The sequence below is a fragment of the Oncorhynchus masou genome, chromosome 22 (assembly GCF_036934945.1).
Source record: "Oncorhynchus masou masou isolate Uvic2021 chromosome 22, UVic_Omas_1.1, whole genome shotgun sequence".
In the NCBI taxonomy this organism is placed as follows: domain Eukaryota; kingdom Metazoa; phylum Chordata; class Actinopteri; order Salmoniformes; family Salmonidae; genus Oncorhynchus; species Oncorhynchus masou.
The window spans coordinates 22631986-22652217 of record NC_088233.1 but is presented as its reverse complement, the minus strand read 5'-3'; the positions used below and the strand labels follow the sequence as shown (position 1 = coordinate 22652217).

Genomic DNA, 20232 nt, shown 5'->3' with positions numbered 1-20232 from the left:
AGGTTACACCTACAGTAATCTTGGAACCGAGAACCAAATCTTGGCTTCACCAGTTTGCCTACATTTCTTGCAATTTGTCAGATAGACCACATTTCAATTTAGGAACTAATCTCCAAAGGAATCCATTTGAGATGGTTTCCATTTTTAGAGGATAACCTTTCACCGTCTTTAGTTTACAGTACATAACATCTTGATATTCATCATTGGTGAGAATAAACACCATGTACCGGTATCTGTAATCTCTTGTACTGAAGACCTGGCTCAGTGCTCAGCTTTCACACGTCTGGACAAAGCCTCTGTTCTTAACCTTGAACAATGTGGGAATTTGACTATAGGGATAGGGAGGGCTAGATTGAAATGTTTCTTACATAATAAATATTAAAAGCATATGCATGGTAGCAATTGAAAGGGAACAGTTTGGAGAAATTATTAAACCAAAGTTGAGGACAACAATTAACCTGACAATCCAAACATTACCTTGTTGATTTTAGGTGCATTTTACATTTACTGTACTTTTCGCCTGATTTGTTGATAATGAAATCTGAAAATACTCTGGATACATTCAGTAACATGATATGAATATTCATGAAAAATGTGGGGTAGGTGCACCGCGCAACACAAGACAAAAAAAAGGGTTTGAGTGAGACTAACTGGTCTCTCCAAGTGGCCACACACCTCTTCAAAGTGTGCACAATACAAAATAGTTGTTTTGTTTGGCACAATCCTGCATCCCCGCCATTACACAATTACTGCTTTTGTTTACGCAATCCCCAAAAACGTCCCATTATAAATGCACATGCAACTGTGGAACGGTCGTTAAGATTAACAGCTTACAGACGGTGGGCAATTAAGGTCACAGTTATGAAAACTTAGGACACTAAAGAGAGACTTCCTACTGACTCTGAAAAACAACAAAATAATGATGCCCAGGGTCCCTGCTCATCTGCGGGAACGTGCCTTAGGCATGCTACAAGGAGGCATGAGGACGTGGCCAGGTGTGGCCAGGGCAATAAATTGCAATGTCTGTACTGTGAGAAGCCTAAGACAGCACTACAGGGAGACAGGCTGGACAGCTGATCGTCCTCCCGGTGGCAGACCACGTGTAACAACACCTGCACAGGATCGGTACATCCGAACATCACACCCGCAGGACAGGTACAGGATGGCAACAACAACTGCCCGAGTTACACCAGGAACGCACAATCCCTCCATCAGTGCTCAGACTGTCTGCAATAGGCTGAGAGAGGCTGGACTGAGGGCTTGTAGGCCTGTTGTCTGGTGAGGACCTGCCTTACATCACTGGCGACAACGTCGCCTATGGGCACAAACCCACCGTTGCTGGACCAGAAGGGACTGGCAAAAAGTGCTCTTCACTGACGAGTCGCGGTTTTGTCTCACCAGGGGTGATGGTCGGATTCGCGTTTATCGTCGAAGGAATGAGCGTTATACCGAGGCCTGTACTCTATCTCCCCAGAAATGTTTGGGAACTTGCAGGTGCCTTGGTAGAAGAGTGAGGTAACATCTCACAGCAAGAACTGGCAAATCTGGTGCAGTCCATGAGGAGGAGATGCACTGCAGTACTTAACGCAGCTGGTGGCCAGACCAGATACTGACTGTTACTTTTGATTTTGACCCACCACTTTGTTCAGGTACACATTATTCCATTTCTGTTAGTCACATGTCTTTGGAACTTGTTCAGTTTCTCTCTCAGTTGTTGAATCTTATGTTCTCACAAATATTTACACATGTTAAGTTCGCTGAAAATAATCACAGTTGACAGTGAGAGGACGTTTCTCTTTCTGCTGAGTTTACATAAGAGTCCTCTTAATTCACAGCATTTTCCTCACACAGACAAAACATTTGAAAAAGTTGCCCAATTAGCAGGAGGGACTTCTTGTCGCGTGAGGTGCTCAAGCTCACATATTCTGTCAGTCAAAACCCATACAGAAATGTGAAGTGCAAAGCCTGAGCTCTGACATCATGTATAGCATGTTACTGTAGAGCCACTGCGCTCCACTTTAGGGACTTATCAGTGCCTAAATCTGTTGTTTTCATTCTGTATACAGGTACGAGTGTAAAGAGCCAATTAGCCTCGATTTCCTGTCTTCCATATTCACCCTGCTCTATGTAATATTTCAGAAACAATTGTCTGACTTGAGTCCTTAACAACTCTCCTAGGTAAACACAGTAATGTCCGTGACAACATGAACACCAGCACTTTGATTGTTCTGCCCACATATGAGGAATCAGAACCACATCAACACATGACTCATGTCCTGTTCTAGCTCTGTTTTTACCGTGAACTTCTCTTCCTAAGTATAAAAGGGCTGTGTTCACAAACCACATCCATGAGTTCCAGCTCACTTTTTACCAAGATTGTTATTTTCTCTATCTGAAGTTTGTTACTCACTCACTCACTCACTCAAGGCAGCAGAACAGGAACACACAAGGAGAGGCATGTGACTGCCTTGAGATCACATGCAGGAGAGGCAGGTGATGTGTTTGTGATGATGGTGTCGTGATGATCGGGTGAGGGGAGTGATGAGATCTGTCACACTACTTGCTGCACACAACTAGTTAGCCCAAGGTCAGGGAGGGAAATTGCCTTGTACATAAAGGCATGATAACCTCAGAGAAAATGACAAGTGCATGTGAACGTGCAGGAATAATAGGCCATTGTGATGTGAGTGAGTCGTCCCGTGGTGATCTGTGCCTTGGGATGTCATGAAGGAGTTGAGAGCCTCTTGGTCAAAGAGGAGAGAGAGATTGCTGTATGGTTGAGCATTGAAACACAGGGTTGCTGATTTCAATCCCCGGTTAAAAAGATATGTACTGGAATCAAATGTAACTTTGGATATTACACTGAGTTAAAGATAATGGAAGGCTGAATGCATAGATCTGGTCCTCAAGGGCCACAGTGGATGCTTCTGAACTTTTAAAGGGATACAAATGAAGAAAGTCCATAGCGTGTGGAAAAAAAAAACTCAACAATCAATGAAATCCATTGATCAGTTATGTGCTATTGACACCCACAAAATCAACAGGACGGTGGCCCTCGAATACTGACCGGTCTTCATAAGGCACCAAGCACTCAAACATGGACTGAAATGGGGAAAGCCTATTTGGACTTATCCAATAGGAAGCGCTCAAACATTACATGCCACAATGAACATGACACCGAGTTGTGCAGCCCTGTTCAGTGTCTAAATGAATGCCTTGTTCAACGACAGTAACATACCTGATCCTTTAGCTCAGACAGCTGGGAGGACAGCAGGGACACCAGTGTGACGGTGCTGTCCAGTTTTTCCTGCAGGGAGCGCATCTCGTTCTGCTCGCCGTCCCCCTCGCTGCTCACCAGGGACATGGCCCGCATCCGGGGGAACCAGTCCAGGTTCTTCTCCTGGAGATAGAGAGAGGGGGAGGGAGAAAGAGGGTAGATTCATGTATTTACATAGCAGATTCAAAGTTAAAACCAGAGGGAGGGTAAGAAATGGTAAAAAAAAGGGGGAAAACCAAAGAGGAGAGGAAAAGTGTGACGGCTATACAGTGCATTCAGAAAGTATTCAGACACTTTCACCTTCTCCACATTTTGTTACGATAAAGCCTTATTGTAACATTAGGTTGTTATTTCCCCCCTCATCAATCTACACACAATACACCATAATGATAAAGCAAAAAGTTTTTTTTTTAAATGTTGCATAAAGCTGAAATCACATTTACGTAAGTATTCAGACCGTTTACTCAGTACTTTGTTGAAGCACCTTTGGCAGAGATTACAGCATTGAATCTTCTTGGGTATGACATTACAAGCTTGGCACACCTGTACTTGGAAAGTTTCTCCCATTATTCTCTGCAAATCCTCTCAAGCTCTGTCATGTTGGATGGGGAGCGTCGCTGCACAGCTATTTTCAGGTCTCTCCAGAGATGTTCGATTGGCTTCAAGTCCGGGTTCTGGCTGGACCACTCAAGGAGATTCAGAGACTTATCCCAAAGCCACTCCTGCATTGTCTTGGCTGTGATTTTAGGGTTGTTGTCCTGTTGGAAGGTGAACCTGAGCACTCTGGAGCAGATTTTCATCAAGGATCTCTCTGTACTTCACCATTCATCTTTCCATTTATCCTGACTAGTCTCCCAGTCTTGGAAGGTTCTCCCATCTCCATAGAGGAACTCTGGAGCTCTGCCAGAGTGGCCACCGGGTTCTTGGTCACCTCCCTGACAATGGCCCTTCTCCCCCTATTGCTCGGTTTGGCCGGGAGTTTACCTTGGTGGTTCCAAACTTCTTCCATTTAAGAATGGAGGCCACTGTATTCTTCGGGACCTTCAATGCTGCAGAAATGTTTTGGTACCCTTCCCCAAATCTGTGCCTCGACACAACCCTGTCTCGGAGCTCTACAGATAATTCCTTCGACCTCATGGCTTGGTTTTTGCTCAGATACGCACTGTCAACTGTGGGACCTTATATAGAAAGGTGTGTGCCTTTCTAAATCATGTTCAATCAATTGAATTTACCACAAGTGGACTCCAATCAAGTTGTAGAAACATCAAGGATGATCATTGGAAACAGGATGCACCTGACCTCAATTTTGAGTCTCATAGCAAAGGGTCTGAATACTTATGTAACTGAGGTATTTCTGTTTTTAATTTTTTATAAATTAGCAAAAATTTCAGAAAACCTGTTTTCACTTTGTCATTATTGGGTATAGTGTGTAGATGGATGAACAATGAATTGAATCTATTTTAGAATAAGGCTGTAACGTAACAAAATGTTTAAAATGTCTAGGGGTCTAAATACTTTCCAAAGGCACTGTACAAACACAGAGGCAGGCTGACTGACAGACAGACAGAGTGAGGGAGCCAGGAAAAGAATGTGAAAGAGAGGAAGGCGGGATGGGGAGCAGTACATCCGTGGGAACCAATGTTGAATATAAACTCTGGATTGCTGATGCTATTTATTGGCCAATGAGGGCTTGAAGCCACCGGTTGGCCATATTGGCACCTTCCAAAAACCCCTTCAAACATTCAACCTCCAGCTGCGTACCCCCTCTAGCACCAGGGTCAGCACACACTCAAATGTTGTTTTTTGCCATCATTGTAAGCCTGCCACACACACACTATACGATACATTTATTAAACATAAGAATGAGTGTGAGTTGTCTTAACCCGGCTCGTGGGAAGTGACAAAGAGTCCAGGGCACAAATAATAATAAATAATTTTGCTCTTTATTTAACCATTTTACATTTAAAACCTTATTTGTTAATTGAAAATGGTGAATTCTTCACCACCGATTAATGAGAAGGGTATGCTTGAAAGGATGCAATGTTGAGTTGTATTTGAGACTCTCTCCATCTTAAATAATTTTCCACACACAGTCTGTGCCTGTATTTAGTTTTCATGCTAGTGAGGGCCGAGAATCCACTCTCACATAGGTACGTGGTTGCAAAGAGCATCAGTGTCTTAACAGCGCGATTTGCCAGGGTAGGATACTCAGAGCAGCCTAATCCAGAAATCTGTCAGTGGCTTCTGATTAAATTCAATTTTCACAGAACCGCTTGTTGCAATTTTGATGAGGCTCTCTTGTTCAGATATCGTTAAGTGGACTGGAGGCAGGGCATGAAAGGGATAATGAATCCAGTTATTTGTGTCATCCATTTTGGGAAAGTACCTGCGTAATTGCACACCCAACTCACTCAGGTGCTTCGCTATATCACATTTGACATTGTCCGTAAGCTTCAGTACATTTGCACACAAAAAAATCACGTGTGTTGTCCTTGTTAATGCAGACAAAGAAGCGCTCCAACTTCTTAATCATAGCCTCAATTTTGTCCCGCACATTGAATATAGTTGTGGAGAATCCCTGTAATCCTAGATTCAGATCATTCAGGCAAGAAAAACATCACTCAGATAGGCCAGTCATGTGAGAAACTCGTCATCATGCTAGCGGTCAGACAAGTGAAACTTATGGTCACTAAAGAAAACTTTAAACTAGTCTCTCATTTAAAAAAAATGTGTCAATACTTTGCCCCTTGATAACCAGCGCACTTTTGTATGTAGTAAAAGCGTTACATGGTAGCGGCCCATATCATTCCTTAGTGCAGAAAATACATGAGAGTTCAGGGGCCTTGCTTTCACAAAGTTAACCATTTTCACTGTAGTGTCCAAAATGTCTTTCAAGCCATCAGGCATTCCCTTGGCAGCAAGAGCCTCTCGGTGGATGCTGCAGTGTACCCAAGTGGTATCGGGAGCAACTGCTTGCACGCGCATTACCACTCCACTATGTCTCCCTGTCATGGCTTTTGCACCATCAGTACAGATACCAACACATCTTGACCACCAGAGTCCATTTGATGTCACAAAGCCATCCAGTACTTTAAAAATATCCTTTCCTGTTGTCCTGGTTTCCAGAAGAGGAGGTCTTCCTTAATTGACCCCCCTTTAAAGATACTGGACATATACCTGGAGCTGTGCCAGACCCGCCAAGTCTGTTGGATCATATTGCTGTAACAAGCCAGAATTCACTGGCTTGTATGCGAAGCAGTAATTGTTTCAAAACATCTCCTGCCATGTCACTGATGAGTCATGAAACAGTTTTGTTTGATGAAGGCATCCTGTCCTGTGATGATCTGAAGGATCAGGTTACAGTGGGTCTGAGATTGGAATGTAAAACATTGGAACACAGAGAGAACCCTTGGGCATCAAAAGTTTGAATTATTAAACAATATTTATATTTTTGAGAATGTGGGAGTGGCCCGTGGACACTTAAGGGACAGTCATGACGAGTGTGTTTCATTTGGTGATCTCATGAAGGACAGGACACCTACATTACTGTATCTCTGTTTGTGTACACTAATCAATTATCAGGTTTCCATCTAAATGTTGTGAAACAAATGTGATTACATATGAAACTATTTGTGAAAAGATTAAATGTGATGTTTGCCTTCTAAATGAGAGCATGGACTGTCATATAAAGTGTAACTCGTCAGTGGCCACGCCCCCGTGAGCTCAGACAACACGTTAGGGGTCATAGAACAGCCCCTTCTTCCACAGAGTATAAAACCCACTTCCTACAAAATGTACATTAAGTCAGAAAACGCTGGGACAAAGTCCCCACGTTGAAATGGTTACCACTCTATAGGCCCAGGAAACCAGACAGCGTGTAGTGTTGGCTACACGGCTGGAAATGGTTAAACTCTGAGACTATCGATCACCACAGAATAAGAGCAAATCCTAGACGTAGAATTACTAGTCTACAGCTGTAAATTACATAAATCTAGTATGAGAATACCGACAAATGCAGAAGCATCTATTCTATGCTAGGACCATCTGTACGCCTGACATAACCATTACAACAGACAATATCCAGAGCCGCTGAGAAAGCAACAACCACAAAATACATTGTGACTCCTGGGGAAGTTAACCAGAGACTATCTGATGAACTGACTCTCCAGCAGATGGACCGGTGTTTCCAACAGAGAAGACAATGACATACGGGTGTAAATATATACATTGCAATCATTTTCAAATGAGCAGCCGTTCATGTGCAAAGGATTAGCATTTCAATTAATATAATTATCAACTGTGTGCAGCGAATACATTGTCTTTCCCGCTCTTTATCTGCCCCCCACCCCCTTTCCATTGTCTACCAAGCCATCATACTGGTTTAGCCCAATAGGGACTTATAAATGCATTGTGTTAGTAACCAATAATTATATTTTTGTTATGTAATTCTAGTTAGTTAGTAAATGTGTATATTGCTGATTCATTATGGAGACTAGCGTTCGTGCCGATAACCAAAAATTTTACGACGTTTAGGATGAGACTGACTAAGGTAAAGATTAATAATCATTAATTGAAGACTGTAATTGATAAGATATTAAAATATCTGAAGAGTTATATTCAGGAAATTATAACTGAACATTTTCCCGTGGTGCCCCGACTTCCTAGTTAATGAATGTTTACATGATTAGTTCAATCACAAAATTATTAAACCTAGAGAACTGATTTGATATAAATAAGTCTTTGCATTTAATGATAGTCCAGACACGACACTCACCATATAAGATGCTTCTAGCACCTTCTTAATAATGGTATCTGTTGCTTTTATACATGTCTTACTACTCGAAAGTCTTAATTCTCGCTCAGAAAACTCCTGTGGCTTATTTTTCAAATTGGCATGGTTTGTTTCTAAATGTCCGCACAAGAGTGAAGTTCATCGAGTTGTGAGATAGTACTTTTGCACATATAACACACTATGGCTGAGGAAAGGAACTACTCCCAATATAAGTGAACCCCAAATCAATGTAGATCTCATCATATTTGCGCCTATGATGGTCCAATGTCCCTGCCTGATGTTCGGTGCTTTTTTACAGGGGCAGTAGCTTTTTGGCTGCATCAGATTCACAACTGTCAGTGTCCATGCTAGCTGGGCTAACAACAAATGTAGAATTACTGATGATTGCATTGGATGTGCTCGTGGAAGCAGAACAACTTGTGTCATCGACAGGTGCAGGTGTGGTACTGCTGGTAGCAGTAGTTCTACCAGTAGAGCTGGTATGTCTCTCTATGGACGCGGGCCTTACATTTTTTTTAAACCATTTATCAATTTTCGAGCAAACAGAATGAGCAGCAGCTATGTCTGGCTACATTCGGACTGTTGGAATTCCCACAACATTGTGTTGTTATTTCGCTGAACACTTGATTCAGATTTTATTTTAGGCAATGAAAAGAGGCTACTCAGGAAAGAAAAAAACCTCACCCAAATGTATAGAGCCGTTGGAAAATATAAACTCAGCAAAAAAACAAATCTCTTTTTCAGGACCCTGTCTTATAAAGATAATTCGTAAATATCCAAATAACTTCACAGATCTTCGTTGTAAAGGGTTTAAACACGGTTTCCCATGCTTGTTCAATGAACCATAAACAATTAATGAACATGCAGCTTTGTAACAGTCATTAAGACACTGACAGCTCACAGTTATGAAAACTTAGGACACTAAAGAGGCCTTTCTACTGACTCTGGAAAAACATCAAAAGAAAGATGCCAGACTATTGGTCTAATAGTTCCACAGCTTGAAGATTACAGTGCGATGGTATTTAGTGTTCTTCTGTTTCACGGTGATCCTATGGCATCGTTTAGTGATATATCCACGTCAAGCTCCTCCGATATCAGCTTGAGCACGTAGTTGGAAAGGTCCCCTAAGGACAATCTTCTCATGTTGTTTCGTCTCATTCAGTTTTGCTGCTGGTCAAATTCATCTTATAAACTTTGTTTCCAGAAGGATCATTTTGTTGTGTTGTTCGTTCATGCACACGACTTGTATGTGCATGTCTGACATGTCAGACACTACTTTCTTTTTGAGCTAATCTACTTTTTTAACAACAAATTGTAGCATTTTGTTTTGGTGTGCATTGAGAGCATTTTAGCTACATTACACGACCAGCGGTATGTGGAAACCTGTCGAACATCTCATTCCAAAATCATGGGCATGGGAGTTGGTCCCCCTTCACTGCTATAACAGCCTCCACTCTTCTGGGAAGGCTTTCCACTAAAGGTTGGAACATTACTGGAGAGACTTGCTTCCATTAACCTCTTACACCTATGGTGGCGCTATTTCATTTTTGGAAGAAAAACGTTCCCGTTTTAAACAAGATATTTTGTCACAAAAAGATGCTCGACTATGCATATAATTGCTACTGTTCAAAAGAAAACACTCTGACGTGTCCAGAAATACAAATATCTTCTCAGTGCGTGCCCTTTAACGTGAGCTTCAGGCAAAACCAAGATGACTTGGCATCCAGGAAATGACAAGGATTTTTGAGGCTCTGTCTTTCATGATCTCCTTATATGGCTGTGAACGCAAGAGGAATGAGTCTGCCCTTTCTGTCGTTTCCCCAAGGTGTCTGCAGCATTGTGACGTATTTGTAGGCAGATCATTGGAAGATTGACCATAAGAGACCACATTTACCACGTGTCCGCCCGGTGTCCTGCGCCGAAATTGGTGCGCAAAAGTCACCTGCCAGTATTTTTCCATGGGGCACAGAGAGAGAAGCAAGCTTCCACGAACTGCATGTCAATGAAGAGATATGTGAAAAAACACCTTGAGGATTGATTCCAAACAACGTTTGCCATGTTTCGGTCGATATTATGTAGTTAATCCGGAAAAAGTTTCACGTTGTAGGTGACTGCATTTTCGGTTCGTTTCGGTAGCCAGGCGCAATGTAGAAAACGGAACGATTTCTCCTACACACAGACGCTTTCAGGAAACACTGCGCATCTGGTATGTGGCTGGGAGTCTCCTCATTGAAAACATCAGAAGCTCTTCAAAGGTAAATGATTTTATTTATTTGGTTATCTGGCTTTTGTGAAAATGTTGCGTGCTACATGCTACACAAAATGCTATGCTAGCTTAGCATACTCTTACACAAATTAGTCAATTTCTATGGTTCAAAAGCATATTTTGAAAATCTGAGATGACAGTGTTGTTAAGAAAAGGCTAAGCTTGAGAGCAAACGCATTATTTTAATTTTATTTGCGATTTTCAGAAATCGTTAACGTTGCGTTATGCTAATGAGCCTGAGGCTTATTCACAATCCCGGATCCGGGATGGGGAGTTTCAAGAGGTTAAGCCACAAAAGCATTAGCGAGGTTGGGGACTGATGTTGGCCGATTAGGCCTGGCTTGCAGTCTTGCGTTCCAATTCAATCCCAAAGGTGTTCGATGGGGTTGAAGTCAGGGCTCTGTGCATGCCAGTCAAGTTCTCCCACACCAATCTCGACAAACCATTTCTGTATGGATCTTTTTTGTTGTTGCACGGGGACATTGTCATGCTGAGACAGGAAAGGGCCTTACCCAAACTGCTGCCAAAGTTAAAGCACACAATCGTCTAGAATGTCATTGTATTTTGTAGTGTTAAGATTTCCCTTCACTGGAACTAAAGGGCCTAGCCCGAACCATGAAAAACAGCCCCAGACCATTATTCCTCCTCCACCAAACTTTACAGTTGGCACTATGCATTCGGGCAGGTAGCGTTCTCCTGGCATCCACCAAACACAGATTCGTTCGGACTGACAGAGGGTGAAGCGTGATTAATCTCTCCAGAGCATTTACAATGCTCCAGAGTACAATGCCTGGAAGCTCCCGGCGAACAGTTCTTGGGCTGAAGTTGCTTCCAGAGGCAGTTTGGAACTTGGTAGTGAGTGTTGCAACCGAGGACAGACGATTTTTGCCCGGTACGCGCTTCAGCACTCGACGCTCCCATTCTTGTGTGGCCTACCACTTTGTGGCTGAGCCATTGTATACGTTTCCACTTCACAATAACAGCACTTGCTGTTAACCGGGCAGCTCTCGCACTGCAGAAATTTGACAAACTGACTTGTTGGAAAAATGGCATCCTATGACGGTGCCACATTGAACGTCACTGAACTCTTCATTAAGGCCAGTCTACTGCCAATGTTTGTCTATGGAGATTGTTTGGCTGTATGCTCAATTGTATACACTGGTCAGCAACGGGTGTGGCCGAAATAGCCGAATTCACTAATTTGAAGGGGTGTCCACATACACTATATATACACAAAAGTATGTTTTCCTAGATATCGCTTAGCTGTTCTTTACTATCGTAACTCTCAAAGTTGCTCCTTGTCTTTTCCTCAGAGGGAAGTCATTGCTTGTTGGATTCGTGTCGCTGCACTGCTTTACCAACTGATTGGTTCGCTGTTGTTCATAACTGACCGCTCACTCTCTCCCAGTTGATTGGGGATATATTGATCTATCAATTTTAGAGGCTTAATTTAAACTGTTGTCTGGCTTCTACATTTAATCACAGTTTTGTATGTAAAAACTTGACCTACTCATTCCTCAAAATATAATGGTGCGGAAGTGCCAAGATGGAGGCGCCGTGGTGTCAAATCAGTGCCCCCTGTCAGTCATCTAGTGAATACATAAATCATTGGTGGGAACTTGTCCAAGTTCCTCACTTAAGAGGAGTGTGTGCTGAGACAGGTCTCAGTGGCTGTCTCACAGTCAGCCACTGCAGTAAGCTGGAGAGAGAGCTGCTCAGACAAATTGACTCCAGATCAGATGGCTGGGTACTGCAGTAAACTGTACAGTACGTCTCCTCAAAGAAACTGACTCCAGATAAGCCTCCACAAGCTCAAATACATAACCATTGTGTTTCAAGTGAAGCAGTGAATAAAATAAGTAGGAATATAGCCCTGTTGTAATTGCAGATACAGATCAACAGTAAACAAGGATTTGAAAAGGAGAACGGGGCCCATTATATAACAGCAGCATTATGTAATAGGCTTAAGTTGTGTGCGTGTGTGTGCCAATGTCTGTGTGTTGGTTTGTCGGTGTGTGTGTGTGTGTGTGTGTGTGTGTGTGTGTGTGTTTTGCGCGGATGTGTGTTGATTATATTCTTGCTTATGCTCCGATGTGCGCATGTGCGGATTTGTATCTGTGTGTGTGAGAGATAAGATGACGTTCAGTGAGACAGAAAGATTGCAATCAGCTGATGTTATGTAAGCTCTTGTTGCCAGTTTGGCTGAAAAACACAGTTTAAAAAGGTGCTGAGAGTGCTTTTACTAAAAGTGTACAGTCCAGACTAACCTTTGAGCTGTGTGTATGGGCTAATATAAAAAATCCTTGCCTACCTCTGACATAAGTCTTTCCCAAAATAACAACACAGTGTAAAAATGTACTTGGGCACAATCCCCTGGCAAAATAATAACAGTGTACAGTATATGAGGGTGAGTCAGGGGTTCAGTACTGCTTCACTGAACCATTCTGACACCTCACTTTGTCTCACACTACACCACTCGCAGTGGCACTCCAGTGGTTGGCTCTCACCATATTGCTGTGAAGCTTTTCCACCAGGCACACAACAGAACATGGACAAAGCACACAACTCAGCATGATAGTGACTAGGGGAACAACCATTTTAGGCTTAAGAGGAGTTGGTTTGTATGTATGGTTGGTTTGTATGTATGGTTTGAGAGGAGTTGTGTATGGTTTGAGAGCAGTTGTGTATGGTTTGAGAGGAGTTGTGTATGGTTTGAGAGGAGTTGTGTATGGTTTAAGAGCAGTTGTGTATGGTTTGAGAGGAGTTGTGTATGGTTTGAGAGGAGTTGTGTATGGTTTGAGAGGAGTTGTGTATGGTTTGAGAGGAGTTGTGTATGGTTTGAGAGCAGTTGTGTATGGTTTGAGGAGTTGTGTATGGTTTGAGAGGAGTTGTGTATGGTTTGAGAGGAGTTGTGTATGGTTTGAGAGGAGTTGTGTATGGTTTGAGAGGAGTTGTGTATGGTTTGAGAGGAGTTGTGTATGGTTTGAGAGGAGTTGTGTATGGTTTGAGAGCAGTTGTGTATGGTTTGAGAGCAGTTGTGTATGGTTTGAGAGGAGTTGTGTATGGTTTGAGAGGAGTTGTGTATGGTTTGAGAGGAGTTGTGTATGGTTTGAGAGCAGTTGTGTATGGTTTGAGAGCAGTTGTGTATGGTTTGAGAGCAGTTGTGTATGGTTTGAGAGCAGTTGTGTATGGTTTGCAGTTGTGAGCAGTTGTGTATGGTTTGAGAGCAGTTGTGTATGGTTTGAGAGCAGTTGTGTATGGTTTGAGAGCAGTTGTGTATGGTTTGAGAGCAGTTGTGTATGGTTTGAGAGCAGTTGTGTATGGTTTGAGAGCAGTTGTGTATGGTTTGAGAGCAGTTGTGTATGGTTTGAGAGCAGTTGTGTATGGTTTGAGAGCAGTTGTGTATGGTTTGAGAGCAGTTGTGTATGGTTTGAGAGCAGTTGTGTATGGTTTGAGAGCAGTTGTGTATGGTTTGAGAGCAGTTGTGTATGGTTTGAGAGCAGTTGTGTATGGTTTGAGAGCAGTTGTGTATGGTTTGAGAGCAGTTGTGTATGGTTTGAGAGCAGTTGTGTATGGTTTGAGAGCAGTTGTGTATGGTTTGAGAGAGTTGTGTATGGTTTGAGAGGAGTTGTGTATGGTTTGAGAGGAGTTGTGTATGGTTTGAGAGGAGTTGTGTATGGCTTCTCCTGCCAGCAGCACTGAGTCTCTAGTGGAGGAATCGACCCTGCAACAGAGAGAAAGAGAGTGTGTGTATATGAAAGAGAGAGAGAGAGAGAAGAGAGAACAGACCGATAAAGGGGAGTTATGATTAAACTCCAGAGTATGTTTCGGGTATAGTCAGGTACAGGTGCCCTCTGTAAGACCTTTGTTTATTGGTTAGTACTATTTGGAATCTTTGGGACGTCCCTACCCTAAACATAAGACTTACCTAACCCTAACCCTTACCTTAACCTTTTAAATTTCAACTTCAATGGGGTGACATCAAAGTTGGGACATCCCAAGGATACCTTTTTGACTTTTCCTTTGTTTATTTGGCTAGTCACTGACATAGCACCACCCATAAGGTTAACCGCTCACACCTCACCTGAGGAAGCATTCTTTTTTTGACCAATCCACTTCCATAATCAACCCTAGTGGCCTATAGTCCACTACACTGCTATCAAACTAAGAAAAGCAAGAAGCACATGATTGTGTTAATCACTGTCTTGAGAAAGAACCAATGTTGTTCAATTCACCCATCCCTGCTGGAGACTGTACTAAATGTGCTGCCTTTCACTTGACTCACCTAGGTAAAAACTGACCGTCTCAGAGGAGTGTGTGTGCGCGCACGTGTGTCTGTGTGAGTGAGTGGACACGCTGACCTTTGGCTTCTATAGATCATGAGTTCAGAGGCCCCTCTCGTCTTCCTCTATCCTGTTGCAATTGACGGACACGTTGCTAAGGAGTGTGTGTCTGTGTGCGAGAGTATTTGTGGGAGAAAGGGACGGGAGAGCACGTGCCATGGAAGGCTGATCCATTAGCAGGCCACTTGAGATGCGTTATGTAACACAGCTGTGGCTTCAGTACACCTGCTGGTTCTGTGCTCACTGTGATAAATCTCTCACACACATAAATTCAGAAAGTATTTAGACCCCTTCACCTTTTCCACATTTTGTTACGTTATGGCCTTATTCTAAAATGAATTAAAAACTTTTTTCCCCCTCTTATCAATCTACACACAATACCCCCTAATACATTTTTGCAAAAAAAACAAACTGAAATATCACATTTACATACGTTTTCAGACCCTTTACTCAGTACTTTGTTGAAGCACCTTTGGCAGCGATTACAGCCTCGAGTCTTCTTGGGTATGATGCTACAAGCTTGGCACACCTGTATTTGTGGAGTTTCTCCCAATCTTCTCTGCAGATCCTCTCAAGGTCTGTCAGTTTGGATGGGGAGTGTTGCTGCACAGCTATTTTCAGGTCTCTCCAGAAACGTTCTATCTGGTTCAAGTCTGGGCTCTGGCTGGGCCACTCAAGGACATTCAGAGATTTGTCACGAAGCCAATCCTGCATTGTCTTGGCTGTGTGCGTAGGGGCGTTGTCCTGTTGGAAGGTGAATCTAAGCACTCTGTAGCAGGTTTTCATCAAGGATCTCTCTGTACTTTGCTCCATTCATCTTTCCCTCAACCCTGACTAGTCTCCTAGTCCCTGCCACTGAAAAACATCCCCACAGCATGATGCTGCCACCACCATGCTTCACCCTAGGGATGTTACCAGGTTTCCTCCAGACGTGACGCTTGGCATTCAGACCAAAGTGTTGGTCAATCTTGGTTACATCAGACCAGAGAATCTTGTTTCTCATGGTCTGAGAGTCCTTTAGGTGCCTTTTGGTAAACTCCAAGCAGGCTGTCATGTGCCTTTTACTGAGAAGTGGCTTCTGTCTGGCCACTCTACCAAAAATGACTGATTGGTGGAGTGCTGCAGAGATGGTTGTCCTTCTGGAAGGTTCTCCCATTTCCACAGAACTCTGGAGCTCTGTCAGAGTGATCATCGGGTTCTTGGTCACCTCCCAAGAACCCATTTAAGGAACCCATTTTCGTTTTGTAATTATGGGGTATTGTGTGTATATTGATGAGGATAACAAAAAAAGTAATACATTTTAGAATAAGGCTGTAACGTAACAAAATGTGGAAAAAGTCAAAGGGTCTGAATACTTTCCGAATGCACTGTAAGCATGCAACACACACACACACACACACACACACACACACACACACACACACACACACACACACGTAACAGGATTCTGCCAATCACAGTGCTTATAGGCCCTACATAAAAAGATTCACCATGAAGTCACCATGCACTAGTACCTTGGACTGACTGGCCGTCAGAAGAGGGCGCATCACTTGTATAAAACATGTTAAAATAGATTCAGTTGTCAATTATGTTATGGAAATCTGCATTGTTATACAATCATCCCTGATCTCCCATTATGTCGTAATGTAAATCACCACAATGATGTTTAAATCCATGAACCTCTTGGCAACCATCTAAAACACCTTTTGGTAACCCATTACTTAAAGCATCCAGCTATAATGCTTTATAACATCTTATAATCATGTATGAGCTTGTATGTTTTATAACAAGGTATATCATATGTTAAGTATCTCTTTGTTTCAACGTTTGAACAGATACAAAATCGCTGGTAGTAGTCAGAATCATTATGAGATGATTATAAGGAATTATGAGGGGGATATTCATGCTCATGACAAGCCTAATGATGCATCATAATACCTACCCAATACATAAAAGCTCCTCTGTATGGCTTCTTTTCCAGACAGGTTGCAGCACTCATTACATACAGGGAGCTGATGCCTCCACTCTTTATATTACTGTATCACACTACTACAATCCTAGAGGGGAGAAGGTCTGAGTATCACACTACTACAATCCTAGAGGGGAGAAGGTCTGAGTATCACACTACTACAATCCTAGAGGGGAGAAGGTCTGAGTATCACAGTACTACAACCCCAGAAGGGAGAAGGTCTGAGTATCACAGTACTACAACCCCAGAAGGGAGAAGGTCCAAGTATCACAGTACTACAACCCTAGAAGGGAGAAGGTCCAAGTATCACAGTACTACAACCCTAGAGGGGAGAAGGTTCGAGTATCACAGTACTACAACCCTAGAGGGGAGAAGGTCTGAGTATCACACTACTACAACCCTAGAGGGGAGAAGGTCCAAGTATCACAGTACTACAATCCTAGAGGGGAGAAGGTCCAAGTATCACAGTACTACAATCCTAGAGGGGAGAAGGTCTGAGTATCACAGTACTACAACCCTAGAGGGGAGAAGGTCCAAGTATCACAGTACTACAACCCTAGAGGGGAGAATGTCTGAGTATCACACTACTACAATCCTAGAGGAGAGAAGGTCTGAGTATCACAGTACTACAACCCTAGAGGGGAGAAGGTCTGAGTATCACACTACTACAACCCTAGAAGGGAGAAGGTCCAAGTATCACAGTACTACAACCCTAGAGGGGAGAAGGTCTGAGTATCACACTACTACAACCCTAGAGGGGAGAAGGTCTGAGTATCACAGTACTACAACCCTAGAGGGGAGAAGGTCCGAGTATCACAGTACTACAACCCTAGAGGGGAGAAGGTTCGAGTATCACACTACTACAACCCTAGAGGGGAGAAGGTCCAAGTATCACAGTACTACAACCCTAGAGGGGAGAAGGTCCGAGTATCACACTACTACAACCCTAGAGGGGAGAAGGTCCAAGTATCACAGTACTACAACCCTAGAGGGGTGAAGGTCTGAGTATCACCATACTACAACCCTAGAGGGGAGAAGGTCTGAGTATCCCACTACTACAACCCTAGAGAGGAGAAGGTCTGAGTATCACAGTACTACACCCCTAGAGGGGAGAAGGTCCAAGTATCACAGTACTACAACCCTAGAGGGGAGAAGGTCCAAGTATCACAGTACTACAACCCTAGAGGGGTGAAGGTCTGAGTATCACCATACTACAACCCTAGAGGGGAGAAGGTCTGAGTATCCCACTACTACAACCCTAGAGAGGAGAAGGTCTGAGTATCACAGTACTACACCCCTAGAGGTGAGAAGGTCCAAGTATCACAGTACTACAACCCTAGAGGGGAGAAGGTCTGAGTATCACAGTACTACAACCCTGGAGGGGAGAAGGTCTGAGTATCACACTACTACAACCCTAGAGGGGAGAAGGTCTGAGTATCACAGTACTACAACCCTAGAGGGGAGAAAGTCAGAGTATAATAGCAACAGTCACTAGTTTCTGTGAAACCTGAGAGAAGTACTGCACTGTAGCTGTATAACCAAGTCTGAGAAGATAATTAAAAGGAGAGGAAGAGAGAAGAAAGGGAGACTGATGCTGGGCAGGGGGAAGGTGGGGGTGGGGGGTGAGGCTCAGTCACGTTTTGGGTGTTTTTTTCTCTCTTTTTTTGGCTGAGTCTGCTGGGGGTGGGGGTTCACAGTCACACTGGAACACCGTGTCTGGCTGCTGAGGACAAAGATGAGGAACACACACTTTGAGACGCTATGGCTACTGCATACAGATACACTGTCAGGACAAACTTAGTGTTTGTGTGTGCAAGGAGTGTGAATTTAACGTTCCAACACGGTTTTCACATTCAGCATAGGGGCTCAAATATAAAATCCTGACTCATCATTGCATCACCAGTACCTTGGTGATAAAACACACAAGACATGTGTAGAGCATGTAGGTAGCGAATTAACTACCCACCTTGATCATCTGGGCCACGTAGCTCTCGGGGCCAGTGTACTCCGTGGGGTCCTTCACCCTCACCAGAACCAGGAAGTACAGGTAGTGCCACATGTTGTGTTCCGACCTGATGTGCTCCTCAAATGACACGGTCTTGTTGTCAAACTTATCCCTCTCCAACCCTGAGAGAGGTGAAACATTACTTATACACTCTGATAACAACAATTAACTTTACCGTTCCGTCTTTCTTTGGTGTTCTTAACCATATTTTAGAGCCTCCATCCTGTCTTACTGTATATCTACAGCAAATATTAATGTCTAATATCTACAAGCACAATATAGCAAGTTAGAAAGAAATTGAACATTCCAAGACAGTGGAATGGGTATTGCTACCAAAGTTGCAAGATGCAAGAAATTTACTGGAGAATGACACGATTTACTGAATTTTCATCATGATGATACAAAACCCCCCACAGTTTCACGCAGAAGGGTAACAAATAAAGCAACAGAACTGTACTATTTGTATTTCTCTGCTATGTACAGTTATGTAGTGCTATGTACTGTTATGTAGTGCTATGCACTGTTATGTAGTGCTATGTACTGTTATGTAGTGCTATGTACTGTTATGTAGTGCTATGTACTGTTATGTAGTGCTATGTACTGTTATGTGGTGCTCTAATGCTGTATAGTGCCATGTAGTTCTACGTAGTGCTACATAGTGTTATGTAGTGCTATGTGGAGTTATGAAGTGCTATGTAGGGCTGTGTACCCACCACAAATGAAGCAGGTGGTCTTCAGTATCTCCTCCTTCCTCTGCTTCTCGCTCCTCAGGTCGGCGAACGTGTCGATGATGACGCCGAAGATGAGGTTGAGGACGATGATGATGACAATAAAGAAGAACAGTAGGTCATACACCACACGGGCCGCAAACAGAGGATCCTGGGTAACGAGAGGACCAGTGAGATATTCATCAGCATCCTCATGAAAAGTTATATCACTATACACGTCATCACACTCAGCATCGTCATCATCAGCATCCCAATGAATACCATTATCATAAACATCATGAAAAATATTTAGCCTTTTGTTTTCTATATTTTTTGTAAAACAAACAGTCAATCCATCCTCCCATCCATCAATTACTGGCTGACTGGTTCATTGATCAACTGATTGATTGTACCGGTCACTCACGTCTTTGGAAGGCTTCCTCAGCACGTCTCCTACTCCCCCACCGTTCCTCAGGCCCTGGTTCAGCACCGTCACGATACACATCAGCAGAGTGTCACACACACGCTCCGTCCCATCGTCCTCCTCCACCATCACTGGACACAAAAATAGTGTACGAAACTAATGATAAATGTACACAACGGTAGTAGTGTCCTAGATCTTCCTGACAATGAGTGACACGTTTATAATTCAAAAACATTCTGACAAAATTCTAAAACTTGCACAGGTTGAAATCCCTTCACAATAGTAGATGTAGGACTTCAACACAGGATGAAAGGGTTTAAACAAAGGAACACATGGGATGATGTGACCCCTCTACGTGACAGAAAAAAAGAAAAAAGCAAGGGAGAGATTGAGAGGGTGAAACATAGCCAGAGATGGAGGGATAGAAATAGCATAGAGAGAAGTGAGGG

General features: G+C 43.1%; 1 protein-coding gene across 2 annotated transcripts in view; it reads right to left on the bottom strand.

Annotated features, from left to right (window-relative positions):
- Positions 1-20232, bottom strand: part of LOC135509197 (inositol 1,4,5-trisphosphate receptor type 2-like) — a 137188-nt gene that overhangs the window by 1142 nt on the left and 115814 nt on the right. For both annotated transcript variants that reach the window (XM_064929648.1, XM_064929649.1), the window contains exons 53-56: positions 19784-19914; positions 19366-19531; positions 18614-18774; positions 3239-3400 (exon numbers count right to left, since the gene is read on the bottom strand). In XM_064929648.1, the coding sequence (XP_064785720.1) occupies positions 3239-3400; positions 18614-18774; positions 19366-19531; positions 19784-19914 (620 nt within the window). The remainder of the gene's footprint in view (positions 1-3238; positions 3401-18613; positions 18775-19365; positions 19532-19783; positions 19915-20232) is intronic.